This window comes from Clupea harengus, chromosome 11, assembly GCF_900700415.2.
Source record: "Clupea harengus chromosome 11, Ch_v2.0.2, whole genome shotgun sequence".
NCBI classification, from domain to species: Eukaryota; Metazoa; Chordata; class Actinopteri; order Clupeiformes; family Clupeidae; genus Clupea; species Clupea harengus.
Window position 1 is genome coordinate 20,832,461 of NC_045162.1, and position 17,500 is coordinate 20,849,960.

The 17,500-nt window shown below is 47.5% G+C and overlaps 1 protein-coding gene across 1 annotated transcript in view; it reads left to right on the top strand.

The window, feature by feature from the left end:
* Nucleotides 1–17,500, top strand: part of cdkal1 (CDK5 regulatory subunit associated protein 1-like 1) — a 241,882-nt gene that overhangs the window by 50,276 nt on the left and 174,106 nt on the right. Inside the window, exon 5 of the mRNA XM_031576182.2 lies at nt 16,612–16,708. Within this exon, the coding sequence (XP_031432042.1) occupies nt 16,612–16,708 (97 nt within the window). The remainder of the gene's footprint in view (nt 1–16,611; nt 16,709–17,500) is intronic.

Below are 17,500 nucleotides of genomic sequence, written 5' to 3' on the forward strand. Positions count from 1 at the left end.
AAGGAGGAACTCATGCAGTTTGACATTGAGGAACTCGTGACCTTTAACTCCCTATCTGTGGCACCCCAGGCTCATGTCAAAGCACACTACATACACTGAGACACACACACACACACACACACACACACACACACACACACACACACTTTAGTTGGATTTATATAGACACACATTCACACACACTCATTTTCTCTTCCCACACATCAGTCGGACACTCAAACATTCACACACTCGTTCTCAACAACAGACACACACACACACAGACCACACTTACATGAACAAGTGTTTTATACATCCAGCGCGCCTGCACACATACACACACACACACACACACACACACACACACACACACACACACACACCCCCCAAAGTGTATGTTTACGTGCATTAACCCGCATGCACTTATGCTGCTTCTCTGAGGCGTGCAGCACGCTCCCCCGCTGCCGTTTCCGTGGCGATGTACAGCACAGCCTGCGGTAATGGCACTCCTGCAGGTGACCTGACCAGAGAACGACCCCAGAAAAGAAACAAGTGAAGCAAGGAAAAGGAGAGGTGGAGGAGAGCGGATGACCTTAAAATGAGCGAGGGAGGGAGGGAGAGAGAGAGCGAGAGAGAGAGCAGGAAGACTCTGAGTGCAGGTGAAGGTCTTGCCCGGTGGCATGTGTCACTCTTACTCTGCTGTCCTCCTGCTCATTGCAGTGTCTGACCCAAATCACTCCAAACCACTGCCAGGGCACTCTGGGTACTTTACCAAAGACTCCAGGCTGGAACCTCAAGCCAGCTCCTACCGTGTGGCCCTTATCAGGATGATAGGATAGGAGGATCAGGATGTTTTTTTTTTTTTTTTAAATCGTTGTCAAAGTTTTGTCTAGAAATTGACGTAAACTAAGCATTCATAGCAACATAGGAATTAAAAAGGGATAAAACAGAGTAAAAAAAAAAAAGGGGTAAAAAAATATAATGAACATGAATGATAATCATGAAGCAGAATTCACCAAAGTGTTGGATAGTTCACCTCCTAATTGGGAGCCTGAGCTGGGATTAGTCAGTTTTGAGACCCGTTAGTGTTACCCTACGCACATGTTGTTGCTGCCAAGCGCTAAATCACTTGGCCTAATTTCCAGGCTCTGGTAGACGAGTGAAAATGAAAGGGGGAAGAAGAGCACGGCCCGAGAGAACCCAGAACACCAGCTGAGAGGTTCCGCGTGGCACGCAGCATTAGCATACATCTACCTTTACATAAACAGGTCATCTTCCGGAGCCTTCTCTCAGAGGCGTTTTTCTTACGCTTTCCAGCTCATTTACTGGAAGGTCAAACAAGATATAAACAAGAAACATTAAAAGCTCGTTTAAAGGGAGGGGGAAAACGCATAATTCTGGTCCGAATGGCACCCAATTTGGCCGTCTCGGCGCAGCAGGGGGGCGGTTGTGGAAGCCGGTGTGACGGCTGGGCGTCTGAGCGCTGCTCATTTAATCCCAGTAATTAGCCTGCTACTGCGTTAGCGCTCAGCGTGTGCCGGCGGCGGGGCCACGCGCTCGCTCTGAAACGCACGCACGCACACACTTACACTCAGTGTCACACACACACACACACACACACACACACACACACATGTGTAAGAGAGCCACAAAACGGCACCACTGAGCCCAATCAAACTGCACCCTAATTGGACCTACAATTATCCAGATCCCCCTCTCCTCTCCCCACTTTGCTCCCCCTTTTCCAGCCCTCCGATTTCTTACCCGGGCCTTCTGAGGGCCTTGTGACATACTGAAGTGCAAATGTGTTTCACATTCCCTTGGTGTGAGAGCTATGTATCTCACACACACACACACACACACACACACACACACCAGTTAGTAGCATTTCAGGGTCATAATGGATTGAGATGGAGTTGTATAATATGTCAGATGGTGCTGGACTGGCCCCTTGTATAGAATAAGAAGCTGATGGAGGCCTCAGCTCGTTGGTGTGTGTGTGTTTGGCTAGCATTGCCATTGCCATTAGTCTATAGTTGTGCATCTGTGCCTGCCTTCTAATACCGTCCTCGGCAAAGTTTGCACTTGCTTTCTGTTGTTGCCCAGTGATGTTATCGTGTATGTGGCCTTGGCTAAGGTGAGAGTCTTGGCAGCTGAACCCCTGGCTGTCTTAATAACCACAGCTCATCTGTTTACAACACACACACACACACAAACCTTTTAAGAGTGTTCCATCCATGTATTAGTATTTATGCACAATATTTATAGGCACACACACACACTCGTACTTACTATTGCATAGACAACAAACCCACTTTAGGCCTACACATCCTGAGACTAGATATGAGCTAGAATTACTAGCACATGGCTATTTATGTTTGTATGTGTGTCTGACAAATACATTCCTCACACATATTCAGATTGAATTACTCATGTATGTATGTTTGTTTGTCCGTATGTACACACTTCTTTAGATGTGTCAGGGTGTGCATGCTCTCCCAGGGCTTCCTATATGTCCACTAGCATTGTGTGTGTGTGTGTGAGGTGAAGCTATGGCTGGAGTTCATGGTGGGCCCTCTCCCTGACACACACAGAAGAGGCAGGGTCATCACAACAGCCCGGGGTGCTAACACTGTCGCCCCCTCTCCATTGGATGTCCCCCCCCAAGCTTCTAACACTGCACCCCCAAGGATGTGAACTCTCCTCTCAGCTCGAGGAGCAGCAGCAGCAGCAGCTAGAGATGGGGGAGAAGGGGGGCGGGAGGGTTAGATGGGGCGAAAAGCGGTGCGAGACGAGGCGAGGCAAGAGAAGGCGAGGCGGTCGGCCTCTGTGCCCCCTCCGTCTGCTCTCATCCAGTCGGACGCCCCATCTGCGAGGCGCTCATCACAACACATTCCGCTCGCTCTCCCTCCCGCTCGCGCCGCCTCTCACACACTCTTGGCAGGCCTCTCACACACACACACACACACACACGCTCGCTTCATGCTCTCTCAGTCTCCCTTTTCTCCCCCCCCCCACTTTCTCTTTCATACAGTCTCCCTCCTCTTTCTCCTTCACTCTCTCTCTCTCTCTCTCTCTCTCTCTCTCTCTCTCTCTCTCTCTCTCTCTCTTCACTCTCGTGTGGTCTTTCTCTCTGGCTAGATTTCTTGTGTGCTCTCTCACCCTCTTGCATGCTAACTTGCTCTTTTCATGCCTCTTCTTTCTGTAACCCTCAGCTGTCACACACACACACACACACACACACACACACACACACACACACACACACACACACGCACCATTCCCATGCCTTTAGCCTTGTGTCTGTTTGTAGGCCGCCGCCTGGTTCCCTGCTAGGTGGTGTGCTCTGGTCCTCGGAGCCAGTAGAACCTCTCGTTACAGGCTGCCCTCGTTAAGCCAATCACAGGTTGCTGACAGGGTGCTTAACGAGGATTGGAGCTGACAGCCCTGTCCTCAACTCTGCTTATTCCCCTCTTCTGTGCTGTTGACCTCCGTGTCCTCAGGCGTGTTCTGGAAGGATCTCATATAGAATGTCATGAAAGAGGGGTATGTGTGGTGAAGTGCAATGCACAGTGGTGTGTGTGTGTGTGTGTGTGTGTGTGTGTGTGTGTGTGTGTGTGTGTGTGTCTCAGGGCTAGGTTGAGCAGCTGGGCTGCTGTGAAAGATGGCATAGAAGTGTGTGTGTGTGTGTGTATGTATATATGTGTGTGTATGTATGAATATGTGTGTATGTATGAATATGTGTGTAGGGCTCAGGTGGCCTGTGCTTGTACAGCTGTCTTGAAGTTTGGGAATGTGAAGACCCATCTCTTTACCCTGCTATACATAACTCTCACTAGAGGAAGCTTAACCCTCTCATGCTGGAATATACACTACTCCATTGTGTGTGTGTCTGTGTATAGGTCTGTGTTTCCATAGCGACTCACAGTACAACCGTACATTGTCATCAGCACATGTGAGCTCCCTGGGTATTGGACCCATGATCTAATTGTCATCACTTTGCTTCATCAGCAAGGTCTCGGGCCATAGCAGACCTCAGGCTTCTAGACTGTGAAGAAAGCCCAGAGTTGACCAGGAGTCTGTGTGATGCTTTAGGTTTTGTTGTCTGGAAGGTTCTGAGTTAAAGCTCTCTGTAAAATCTCTCTTTCTGTAAAATGAGTAAGAAAGGAAGAGATTAGTTACTCTACAGTGGAAATATACTGATATTCTAAATAGGGTTCAGAACAGTTGTGCTTGAATATTTAATGAAAGCTGAAAGAAGAGCTTTGTGCGTGCTACACAAGTGAAATAACAAAAGACCCTGGAAAGGCTTTCATCCGCAGGGGAATGAGAAAAAAACCAAATCATCGAACAAGTGTGGCTTGCGGAATCCGTCTTTATTAAAATCATCTCTCCATTCTAAAGCTCAGTCCCTCTAATGTAATGAACCTGGCCTTGGAACAGCCTTAATTGCTTGCTCCCCACATCTGATGGGGGAAGAAATACCATTTTTTTTTTTATTCCATAAATTAATTTCTAGGCCCTGCGATTGAATGGCAATTTAATTAGGCAGCTGGCTTTGTGCCCTTCCCCTCCCCCCAGCCCGTAGCCCATGTCTGGGAAGAGTGCTGTTTAGAATAAATAATGGGTTGGAAAACGAGTCACTTTTAAAGCACATCAATACAAACACTCCTGACTGGAAGCTGCGGTGCGCTGCGGAGGGACTCACAGCAGCCAGGGAAATTAAGAAGGAAAATGGACCCTTGTTTCTGTCCCTAATGAGCATATAACGCACACACACACACACACACACTTAGAGTCTCATATATTTAACTCATACACTCAGACATACACACATTCAAAGAGCCACACTCATTCTCTTCAGCTTACACAAACACACAGAGCTGTATTCTGTATTTCCACACACACACACACACACATACACATACACACACACACACACTCTTAGACACTTTCACTCACTCACACATTCCCTCACACATTCACACACATACACGCACGCACACACACTCATATACTCAGAGACTCATATACTTAACTCTTAACACACTGAGACAGACATACACACAAAGACCCCACTCATTCTCTTCAGCTTACACAAACACACTTATATTGAATTTCCACACACACACACTCTTAGACACACTATCTCTTTCTCTCTCTCTCTTACTTACACACACACACTCCAGGACCTGTAGTTTCCTTGTTTCCCCTTCTCTCTTTCTCTGTGTTACTCTCTCCCTTCCTCTCTTTATCATATGGTTTGTTTTTGTCTGGTTGTCTCATCCGGTTTACCCCTGGTGTTGTTCTCCTGCGTGCCTGTGAGGTGGTGTGTGTGTGTGTGTGTGTGTGTGTGTGTGTGTGTGTGTGTGTGTGTGTGTGTGTGTGTGAGAGAGTGAAAGCCTATATCTGTAGAAAAAAAAAACCTTGTTTCTGTTCAGTTTATATGCCTGATTACATAAATATTGTGCTATCTCTCTCCCTCTGTGTGTGTATGCTATGATTTGTTTTTATATTGTTGTTGAGTCTCCACTTCAGTCCCTCCTGGTTCCTGTGTATCAGCTTGTTGGAAATACCATCCCCCAATACGTACATTGGCTCTGTCCTCACACAGGGGCACCAAAATAATGTCTGTACAAGAGGCATCATCCTCTCACGAATGGCATCAAAATAATGTCTATACAATCTAATCTTCTAGCCTAATGACTTTGGTCTCAATGAATTTCTTTGTCAATGTATTGACCAAATTAACAGGCGCATGACTCAAAATGTCTTCAGTTGAATAAGGAAAAAACTAAAATAATCGTATTTGCTGAAAATGAGACTTAGGATTGCTACTCATCTTGACACGAAAGGACTTAAAGTGAAAGACACTGTTAATAACTTTGGTGTCTTAATTGATTGCGATCTCCGTGAATGCAACCACAAAGTCAGCTTTTTACCATCTCAAAAACATAGCCAAACTAAGAGGTCTTATGTCAAAACATGATTTAGAAACTCATTCGTGCTTTTATTTCCAGCAGGGTTGACAACAGCAATGGTCGGAGGTCTTTCTAAGAAAAAACATCAAACCGCTTCAGCTTGTTCAAAATGCATCTGCTAGACTTCTCACAAATAAAACAAAAGAACTGCCTACATTCCTCCGATACTTGAGTCCTTACACAGGGTTGTGGTCCGTCACAGAATTGACTTCAAAGCACTGCTGCTTGTTTCTAAATCACTAACTGGGACAGGACCACAACACTTCTCAGGTATGTTGCAGCTGTACACACCTGCTAGACCTCTCAGATCAATGGAGAGAAATCTGTTGGTTATACCTACTGTCAGAACTAAACATGGTGAAGCAGCTTTTAGCTGCTATGCTGATGAGCTTTAGAACAAACTTCCTGATGATATCAAAGGAGCTCCGACTGTAGCTAGTTTCAAATCTAGACTTAAAAGCATCTTAGAGCAGTTGGGTTTTAACTGTTCGAATGCACTCTTCTTTATCATTCTTTTTTCTCCTATATTCTGTCAGCTGATGTTACACACTCTTCCTTTTTAATCTGCCCCTTTTCTATGTTCTTTTATCTGCTCATCTGTAAAGCACTTTGAATTGCCAATGTGTATGAATGGTGCTATATAAATAAACTGTGTCTGTCTGTCTGTCTGTCTGTCTGTTCCCTTCCAGCCTGCACGGCTCATCAGCCTTTCTGCTCCGGCACATCAGTGAGCTCTGATGACATGAATATGGAGATCTCACACGTACACACACACACACACACACACACACACACACACACACACACCGCAGGCATGCGGGAACTTCCAGCCGCACCGGAGAGATTGATGAACAGAATGCTATCACTAGTCAGCTTCAGAGAATATTGAACATCTACATCTGTGTGTGTGTGCGTGTGTTTGTGCCTAGCTGAAGTGTGAGTAATGGCATGCTGTCTTTGACGTTAGAGGTGCGTGGCTGTGCGCTGAGCCCAGATGTGGGATGTGTTTGTGTGTTTGTCAGAGCTTAGGCAGGCACTCTCATATGAACTCATTAGCTCTTTCCTTGGTCGGATTTTAAAGAGGGGTGTAGAGGCACCCAATGCGTGGCCCACAGAATGGTACAGTGGTACATCTTTGTGTGTGTGTGTTTGTGTTGGCCTGCATGCGTCACAACCTCTGAGCGTGTGAGTAACAGCTGAGACCTCCGAGCTGTCAACGCATGTCTGCATCCGCAGACACTCACTGATTTACGCACGTGCTGGACCCACACAAACAAACACACACACACACACACACCTCTCAGCAGTCCTTCACTCTGTGACTCTGCATCGCCTCTGAGTGTTGTTAATAGTCTCGCATTTCAGCTCACATCTGCTTCTCTTAGTGGCCACTTCATAGGGCTGTGTGTGTGTGTCGGCGCATGGACGTATCCGTGTCTGTGGTCTCTTACCTGTCTAGTGTCCTTTCCTTGAGTGGAGTGTGTGTGTGTGACGTTCACACACTGCGATGCTCTCGGAGGTGACTTTGCTTCCTGACTGCTGCCCGTCAGTGCGCTGTGTGTGTGTGTGTGTGTGTGTGTTGTTGACTTTGGCTTTACGGGGTTCAAGTCTTTCAAAACGGTTTGTTGGTGATTCTGACGCGGTCATGCATGAATGCGCCGTAATTATGGCAGTAAAAGATTTACGGTGGTCTTAACCTCTCTTTACAACAGCAAAGTCTTCCCAGAGGGCGTTCCAGGGGGACCCCTTGAGGGTTCTCTTAAAAATCGATCCTGCGGTTTTGTCCTCACTCGTTTAAAGGCCTCCTCAGTGAAGTATTGCACTAAACCTTTTACACAGAATATTCTAGATGGAACATTTGGAGGTCATGGTTATGGAGAATAAATAGTAGTAGTCCGCTGTGGCAGGTAAACAGCAGTGATGTACTACATATGGAGAGAAAGTTCAGAGACAGCAAAACCCATTTCTCTGGAATGTCAATTAACTGAAAGAACAACTTGTTATTTGATAACTTTTAAAGTCTTTAACAGCCCCTGAAATGTTTTATTTTCTGTCTAATCTCGTTAATGTAGCTGGAGTCGTATGGATGTGTGATGGATGTAGTTACTGCCAGCCCAATGCTTTGAGCCCAGTCTGTGTGCTGTGCATCATTAGGCTGATGGCGTGTGTTATGGGCCTCCCGCTGGTCTGACGCTGCTGTCTGTGAGTGCGGGTCATCTCATAGCAGAACCCATAGCGTGTGTGTGTGTGTGTGTGTGTGTGTGTGTGTGTGTGTGTGTGTGTGTGTGTGTGTGTGTGTGTGTGTGTGTGTGTGTGTGTGTGTGTGATGTCATTGCAGAACCCATAGCCTCTGTGTTTGTGTGAGAGAGACATCACAGCGGGACCCATGGTGAGTTTGCGTGCACGTGTGTGTCATATCGTAGCCTGGCCCATTAGCGCTGCAGTGGGCATGTTGATCTCCAGACGATGGCTCTCTTCGTCATGTCCCAGCTGCTGAGGGTGACGGTCACCTCATCCCAGTCTGCAGCCCATGTGGAATGCATCTCACACACACACACACACACACACAAACTCTCCTCAAGGCCTGGTCATGATACAGGAAGATGTCACTGTACTATGCCTCGTGTGTGTGTGTGTGTGTGGGGGCGTGTGTGTGTGTTTTTTTTTTTAAAGGGATGTGAGGGGGGAGTTGGTGCCTCCCTACCCCCCTCAGCGTGTGGTAAAGACGTCTGGTTCTTGGTTCCTCCAGCAGACTCATGATCATATGTACCCCCAGCAGGGCTCACTCTGCCCTGGGGCCGTTCCTCCTCCTCCTCCTCCTCCACTGCTGCTGTGTGTGCCAGTACAGACCGGCACCTCTGGGGCTCTGCCTCTCTCCTGCTCCACTGACTGGAGGCCCCATGATGGGACCCAGCCAAGCAGGCAAAACATGGCCTCGCATTGCCAGGCTTCTTCTGCCCCAACCCTCATCTCTTAAAGGAGCACACACACACACACACACACACACACCTCAGCAGTTTGGTGTTTGTCGGGAAAAAAATCTCCTTAACACTGTTCTGAACACTAAGGTTGTGCTGTACACTAAGGTTGCCTCCCCCCCCCCCCCACACACACACACACACACACACTCAGACTGTGTGTCTTACACTTGTTCAGTCGCACACAACCCTTCCTTCAACCCTCTTTGCTGTCTCACACACCTTCGTCTGGTTGACTGTTCCCTTTTCTTCCTCTCAGCACTTACGCTACCTTATCTCCAGGCCAGCACAATGCCATGAACTTTGCCGGGGTCCCATCAGATAGAGAGGGAGGCTGTTGGGAGTTAAGTGCAGGTTTCCTGCAGCTTAAACACAAAGCTGTGTTTACATACAATACTGTGTCTTGAGATCGCTATCGCACCTCACAACACAATTAGCATGCTGTGGAGCTGACCCCGCGGTGTGTGTGTGTGTGTGTGTGTGTGTGTGTGTGTGTGTGTGTGTGTGTGTGTGTGTGTGTGTGTGTGTGTGTGTGTGTACGTGCGTCTCTCTCTGAATCTCTGTGTGTGATTGAGTGTGTGTGTGTGTGTGCACCAGGAAAGATTGGTCTGATAGCGCCTCATGTTTATGCAAGGCAGTCTGGCAGGGTCAGTGTGGGAGCGAGCGAGAGAGGGAGATCTCTGACTCTGAAAGCAGTTACCTAACAGCAGACTCAGCACTTTCAGACCAAGCAAACCTGGACCTGAGTTTACCCTAACCCTAATGGAGCCCTGTTACTGTGGGGAGGAATGCTGCTCCTAATGAGTGTATGTGGAAGGGTCTGGGGGCTTTACAGAATCTTATATACCAAACTTCCATTATGCACTGCAGTTAGGCATACTTCCATTATGCACTGCAGTTAGGCATACCTCAATGATGCACTGCAGTTAGGCATACTTCCGTTAAGCATTGCAGTTAGTTTCTATTTAAAGGGAGTTTTTGCTGTTCAAAGCTAGTGTTGCAGCCCTCCCCATTTCTCCCTGTCCTTCCTGGTCATCTGTCTGCCTTGCAGGGTGCAGCTAGTGGACGGGTGCAGGTAGTTTGCCTAATCGGCCTGCTGGGACCGTTAAAGGGCTACCTGGCTGGTGTGCGACGACCCCTCTCTCCCTTCCAGCACGCGTTGGACTTTTTATTTCTTTATGCATTTACACAACATAATTCATACTCGCATACTCACACGTTTTGTTTCTTACCTCTACATTTACCCTGAAGCTGAGTGTTCTTATTGACTTTAATGGATGCCTTTCTATATTCATTATCCCATTCAGACGCCTGGTGCGTGTGCAGCTAGTGTGTGCCTTGCCACTCGTGCCCTTGTGCTCTCCCATGAATGGGAGCTCTAGCAGTTTTCATTGTTAGTAGGGTTGTATAAATATATACATTTGGAAATGAATTCAATTGAAATAGACTGAGTTGGCCTCAGTGGGTAATGGCAGGCTTGTAGTGTGTTAAAATGCCATGAAGGGTTGGAGAGTAATGGAAATGTCTTTGTATGTTACAGAAAATACAGTTACACTTTGCATGGTATATTGCCTAAAGACCCAAATCTACTAACCATAGCTCATAACCACTTTGGGAGAACGGGAGACAAATTGTCAAATGCTTATATATGATATGGATAAATAGCAGAACATGAAGAGCTATAGAAATGGACCTCTGTACTGTGCATACATAGCAGAGCCTTCATTAGAGATGCTCTGTGGTCTTATGGCACAGACCTTTGCTCCTCACACCCTGGACGTTTACCTTCAGAGAAAGCACCCTTTCCCTAATGCACTACTGTGTATCTTTATGTCGTATTCCTCCAAAGAGGAGTTCGTAATAGCCTTATTAATATTTCACGTCTGGGCACATCAACCGACCACCTTGACATTTCTACAAAAGTATCACATCAAGATGTTTCTGCAGAAATGTCAAGTTGGGCCCCTTGTTGTATCTACCGCACAGCCCCCGCTGGCATTATTGAATTAAGGAAACACATGGCATCACTTTAGGCCTGCAGAGTCATCGTTCCTTGCAGACGGGCTGGTGAGAGGGTGGATGAGATCTCTCTGAGCTGGAGTGGGGTACAGAGTTGGGGATGGGTTCTGTGATTTTAATACTGCTGGCAACTAGAAAAAACAGAAGCCATTCTTGTTTGTTTGTTTTTTATCATGTTCAGGAAGCCATGATATAGGCTAGTTGTGGAAAACATGGTATCCGCTGCAGTCTCAGTGTTGAGTGTTTCAGTGCATGGGCTTCAAGGAGGAGATTCTTCTCACAGGAGGTTCTAGTAAGTCTCTTAAGCACTGGGTGGGGTGGGTGGGGGGGGGTGGGTGGGGGTAGGGTAGGTAGGTAACGTAACTTTGTGAGTGTGCTATCAGACATCAGTAAGTAGATAGTTTCTTCATAGTGTCTTCAATGAGTATCTTTAGGGCCACCGTGACTTTGCAGAGCTGAGATCGCTTCTTCAGATTGCATGCATTCAGTGTCGTTTTCAGTGAGTGCCTTGGAGTGTCTCTTGTGTGTGGATAGTGTGCTTAATGAGTGTGTCTGTGTGTGTGTGTGTGTGTGTGTGTGTGTGTGTGTGTGTGTGTGTGTGGAGAGCTCTTTATGCCTGTCTGCTGTTGAGTATGCAGGAACTCTTGTCTTTTCCATGCCCGTTCTGTGTTAAGGTCGGCAGTAATGCATCTCAGCAGCAGTACCCTCTTCATGTCAGGAACTTGTGTGTGTGTTTGTATGTATGTGCACGGGGTGTGCATATTTTCTTGTGTACACACTGTGTGTGTGTGTGTGTGTTTGTATGTGCTGTGCACGGTGTGTGCATGTGTTCTTGTGTACACTGTGTGTGTGTGTTTGGCAGAGTGGCAGTTAATGTGTCTAACACACAGCCCTCCTGACATGTGCCCAGCCCCAGTGTGCCCTCTGTGCCCTGCTCTGACACAGCCCATCAGGAGCCTGGTGTGTGAGCAGTGCCCGCCGGCTAGCGTGGCGGTGGGGGTGAAGGGGTGGGGTGGGGTGGCTAGCGCCAGTCATCTTTCTGTCGACTGAACTTGGCTCGTTACATTCCTCTCAGCCTCACATCCATGGCTCTGATTGCAGGGATGTGTTAAGTGTGTGTGCGTGCGTGTTTTTGTGTGTGTGTGTGTTTTTGCAGAAGTCACAGCTGATCAGGTTGAGGTGTCTGGAGACTGTGCTTGTGTGTGTTTCTGAGTTGGTGTACACGAGTGTGTATGTTCCTATGCTATATTGTGTGTCTGTATGTATCTATGTGGAAGAGTAGAGGTGGTCTGTGTGTGTGTGTGTGTGTGTGTGTGTGTGTGTGTGTGAGAGAGAGAGAGCGAGCAAGTCTGTGAGTGTGAGTTTGTGTGTGCCCACGTGCGTAGGAGACTGTGAGTAATTGTGAGTGTGTGTGAGAGCGAGAGCAATGTCTATGCTGATCAGGTAGAGGTCGCTTAAACCGAAGTGTGAGAGAGGTGAGTGTGTGTAAGTGAGGTGGTTGTTGTGTGTGTGTGTGTGTGTTTGTGAGAGAGAGAGAGCGAGCAAGTCTGTGAGTGTGAGTTTGTGTGTGCCCACGTGCGTAGGAGACTGTGAGTAATTGTGAGTGTGTGTGAGAGCGAGAGCAATGTCTATGCTGATCAGGTAGAGGTCGCTTAAACCGAAGTGTGAGAGAGGTGAGTGTGTGTAAGTGAGGTTGTTGTTGTGTGTGTGTGTGTGTGTGTGTGTGTGTGTGTGTGTGTGTGTGCGGATATCTGAGCTGATCAGGTGAAAATGTGTGTGTGTGTGTGTGTGTGTGTCAGTTGATTGTCTTAGTTTTTGGCAGCTTAGGTCACGTTCACAGGCTGGCGGTACGGGGACTTTGCAATAGGGGGCTCAATAAAACAAAGGCCAAACAGTTTCCAAAGTACTGTTCAATATCAGGAATATAGGAAGCATGTTTATTTGGAAGAGACGATGTTTCCTCTACCCTTGAGCTGTACAACCCATAATGGACTGTTGAACTACTTAAATTTGTTGGACTATTCGGAAAACGTGATTTCTGATGAAACTTGACTTATGTAATGTGGAATCAAATAAAGTATATGAAATGTTTGAGCAGATGTCTGTGTTGATCAGGTGAAGGTCTTGTGTACTCGTGAAAGAGTGTGTGTGTGTGTGTGTGTGTGTGTGTGTGTGTGTGTGTGTGTGTGAGCAGATGTCTGTGTGGATCGGGTGGAGGTCTCTTGATCCGGCTCCAGCTCAGTGGGGGCCTGGCTGCTAGCCTGTCACTCCACATCTGTAGGATTGACTGAGAGGGCCACACACACACACACACACACACACACACACACACACACACACACACACACACACACACACACACACACACAGAGACTGATGTGCAGCGAGGCACACACACTCTTAGCAATAGTCAAACAACATGGACATTCTGTAATGCGTAAATGGACACATTATATACAGCCTTACCCTCTTCTCATCTCTCTCTCTCTCTCTCTCTCTCTCTCTCATTTTTGCTTGCATATCCCCATAAATTCTTCACATCCACACTCGTGTGTGTGTGTGTGTGTGTGTGTGTAGGGCATGTGTCAGCAGCAGGCATGATGTAAGTGTGATGCTCGGCTCTAACGTGGAGGAGCCCTTTCCCCTCTGATCTCACAGATTCTGGCCGATGTGACGTCTACCCACATAACCCTGATATCAGCCCGTCCTGCTAAATGCTTCTCAGAAACATGCAGACGCTTTCAGGAAGCCACGTGCCTTTGGCGGCCGTCTCTCCCTCTCTCTGTCCCTCTCTCTGCTGACCGCATTGGACGGTGTCCCCAGAGGGCCATACTTCCTCGGCCCAGCATGTTGAAGCCTGGGGGAGGGGTGCTCAGAGCTTCTCAGAAACATGCAGATGATTTCAGGAAGATTCGCTGTCACAGGAGTTTATATGACAGTGCGGTGTACGGCAGAGAAACTGAGACGCGTGCGCACATACACACACACACACACACACACTCACACTCACACATCACTGCACAACCACATAACCTTCCTCCATATGTACATATAAAGATACGGATTCATAAATTGGTGTATTTACATGTATTTATGCACGTGGTTAATTTATTTCTGAATTATTTATTACTCCGTCTTTTCTGATTGTTTCCCTCTTTGGCAATTGGAATATATTAATCTGTCATGCCAATAAAACTTTATAATAGAGAGAGAGAGGATGCGTGAAGAATGGGTGAAGAGGATGGAGAGAAAATGGCCTCCTTTCTTTCCTTTTCCGAGAAGGGGAGAGCGTCCCGCTTGTTGTGGTTGCCTCATCTGAGGCCACATGTGCGAGGGCTGTGGTGTAGGGCTGAACGATTAATTGCATTTGCGATTTAATCGCGATATGATAGAACGCGATTTTCTAACCGCAACGTTCGCGATTAAAAAAAAAAAAAAAAATTTTTTTTTTTTTTTTTTTTTTTTTTTTTTTTAAGATGATACATTTTGCACACAGTGTTTAAAAAGTGCATGCCTAGTGTTTATACTTAAAATGACTTTTTTAAATGACTTAAATGCACAGTGGTTCTTGTTTCTGTAATGAGCAGTTAAATACAAATGTAAAATATGGGAAAGAATATTTTACAATAAATGTATCTAATATTGTGTTGGTCATATTTAAATAATTCATTACGTTTTGTTGGGAAAAAAAGAGGATAAAAAAAAAATCGCATATTAAATCGCAATCGCAATATTTTGGTAAAAAATCGCAATTAGATTATTTTCCCAAATCGTTCAGCCCTACTGTGGTGTGTCCTGAATGTCAGACGAGATCTCACCAGGCCTTTGGTCCTCGGTACGCCCTCTGTGATCTGAAGTCGGAAGTGAAATAAGCTGTTTATTTACTTTTGGTTAAAGAGCGAGCCTTTAACATTCACGTCCAACTCCACGAGCGCCTGGAAATGTGTCGGTGGCGCAGCTAAATAATGCAGACGAGTGCGGTTGTGAGACGAGACGAGGTTACATCACGCCTGTCGCCAGGAGAGCTCATGAAAGATCGGTGGTCTGAAGTCGGAAGTGAAATAAGCTTTTTATTTACTTTTAGTTAAAGAGCGAGCCAAACTCCGCCGCCGCTGAAAATGTGTCGGCGGCACAGCTAAATAATGCAGACGAGTGCGGGTGTGAGACTAGACGAGACGAGGTTACATCACGCCTGTCGCCGGGAGAGCTCATGAAAGATGAGCGCCGCTCTTAAAGCGAGAAGATTTCTCCCCCGTGGGTTTCGGCGCTGGGAAGCTCGCTGCTAAAACACTCCTCGGCTAAACAGCCTGGCGTGCTCGGCGCCGCTGAAGCCCGTATCGCAGGCTGAGTGTGGGCGCTGGTGGGCTGCCTGTCTGCTCTGTCTGTCGGAGGTTCAGAGGGGTCGGAAACGCCAGGCTCGCTTTAAGAGGAGCCGGTTTATCTGCAGTTTATCTGTGTTGTGTTAAGAGTGGGTTTTCCTCTCAGCAGTAAGGCCATATGTCACACACAGACGCACACACAGACGCACACACAGACGCACACACACACACACACACACACACACACACACACACACACACACACACACACACACACACACCCACACACCGAGCATGCACCCCCCAGAGGGTTGGGTGTCTAAAGAAGATGCGGCTCAGTCAGTCAGTGCCTCTGCTCTCCCCCTGTAGCCCAGCGCACACACACACACACACACACCACACACACACACACACACACACACACACACACACACTGGTGATGTAACAGCAGCGCTGCTGCTGCTGCTGTTTGGCCAACATTTTCTGGCAGCTTTTCTCTCACACACACTCACGCACGCACACACACACACACACACACTTTATGCTTCAGTCTGTTCCAGTCTTTGTCTTCTGGGAAGCGCTCTCTCACCTGATGCGTTGAGTTGTGTTTATCTTGGCCAATGGGGGGGGGGGGTTGTGTGTCTGTGTGTGTGTGTGTCAGCAGTCTGCAGTGGTCTTGTCAGGACTGATTTGGGATGACTGTGTCTCAAACATCGAGATGGAACTCTGTCCTCTGATAGTGCAGATGCTGCTCCTGTCCTGTGAATATCTGTGTGTGTGTGTGTGTGTGTGTGAATGTGTGTTTCCACTGATTGATGTTTCTGTTCCCAGGCTGTTGTATGTTTATGGCTTATGAGACTTCAGTCCTCTCCAACACGCCTGCTCCAGTCACTGTGTGCTCCGGTAGGGCCCACCTGTCAGCCTGCGCTGCCAAGCCAACCTGCCCAGGCTGGTGTGCCGCTGCGCTCCAAAGCCAACCCCCCCCCCTGTGAAGTTACACTCTCAGAAAGGCACAGAAAAGCCAGACATGAAACTGTTGCTCTAGTTGTGCTCATTACGTCAAATGTAATTTATGTAGTGGCCTATTCACAATTTGCAGAGTCTATTGGTGGTGACAATGTGGGAATTGGCTTATGTAACACTATTTTAGCAGCGACGACTTGTCTGGCTAACTCGCTCTCTCCCTCTCTCTCTCTCTCTCTCTCTCTCTCTGTCTCTCTCTCGCTGCTTTCTTTCTTTCTTTCTTTCTGCCCCCCCCTCTCCATGCTTTGTTTTGTTCGTTCATTCTTTCTTTCTCTCTGACCCCCTCTGTGTGTGTCCTCTGTGTGTCCTCAGGAAAGCCCAGGAGCAGGACAAGAAGGTGGTGGTGGCCGGCTGTGTCCCTCAGGCCCAGCCCAGGATGGAGTACCTGAAGGGCCTCAGCGTCATCGGGGTAAGAGTGGAGGAGCATGGAGCATAGGAGATTTAATGAAGGGTCTGTGTGTGTGAGATGAAGATCAGATCTGAAGTGTGTGTTTTTGTTCGAGGAGTTTGTGAATGTGAGTGTGTGTGTGTGTATGTATGTATGGTGTGTGTGTGTGGGCAGAGATGTAGCTGGAGTTCGTGATGCTTGTTCGCATGTGTACAGTCTGGTTAGAGTGTGTGTTTGATGGCAGTTTGATCTGGCTCCTGCTCTCATTCTCTCAACCATTGTTACATGCAAATCCCTCTTTTATCATTACATATGTACACACACACACAGACACACCTGACTCACCCACTCACGTATACTGTATGTACACACACACAGACACACACACACACACATCTGACTCACCCACTCACGTATATGCACGCGCACACACACACACACACACACACACACACACACAAACAAATTCGCTACTAACTTGACATGCAGACCCACCAGGTGCATTGAGTATGTAGGGAAAAGACTAAGATCCTTAGGGTGAGGCGTTATCCACGCAGTCTTAACACGCAGAGACGCGTTGGGCTCAACCAGCTGTTTACCAGGGGCCCCCGGCGCACAACACCAACACGTGTGCTGATTGAATTTAATGACATTATTTATGGCCCGGTGTTTAACATAACACACGGGGGCCGCCGCTCGCTACGCGGGCAGACTGCGTGATTACCGCAGAGAGCAGCCGATTGGCCATTCATGAATAAGTATACATTAAGATGCACAGGCTTATGGGTGCACTCAAGCTTGGCAAACCAGCAC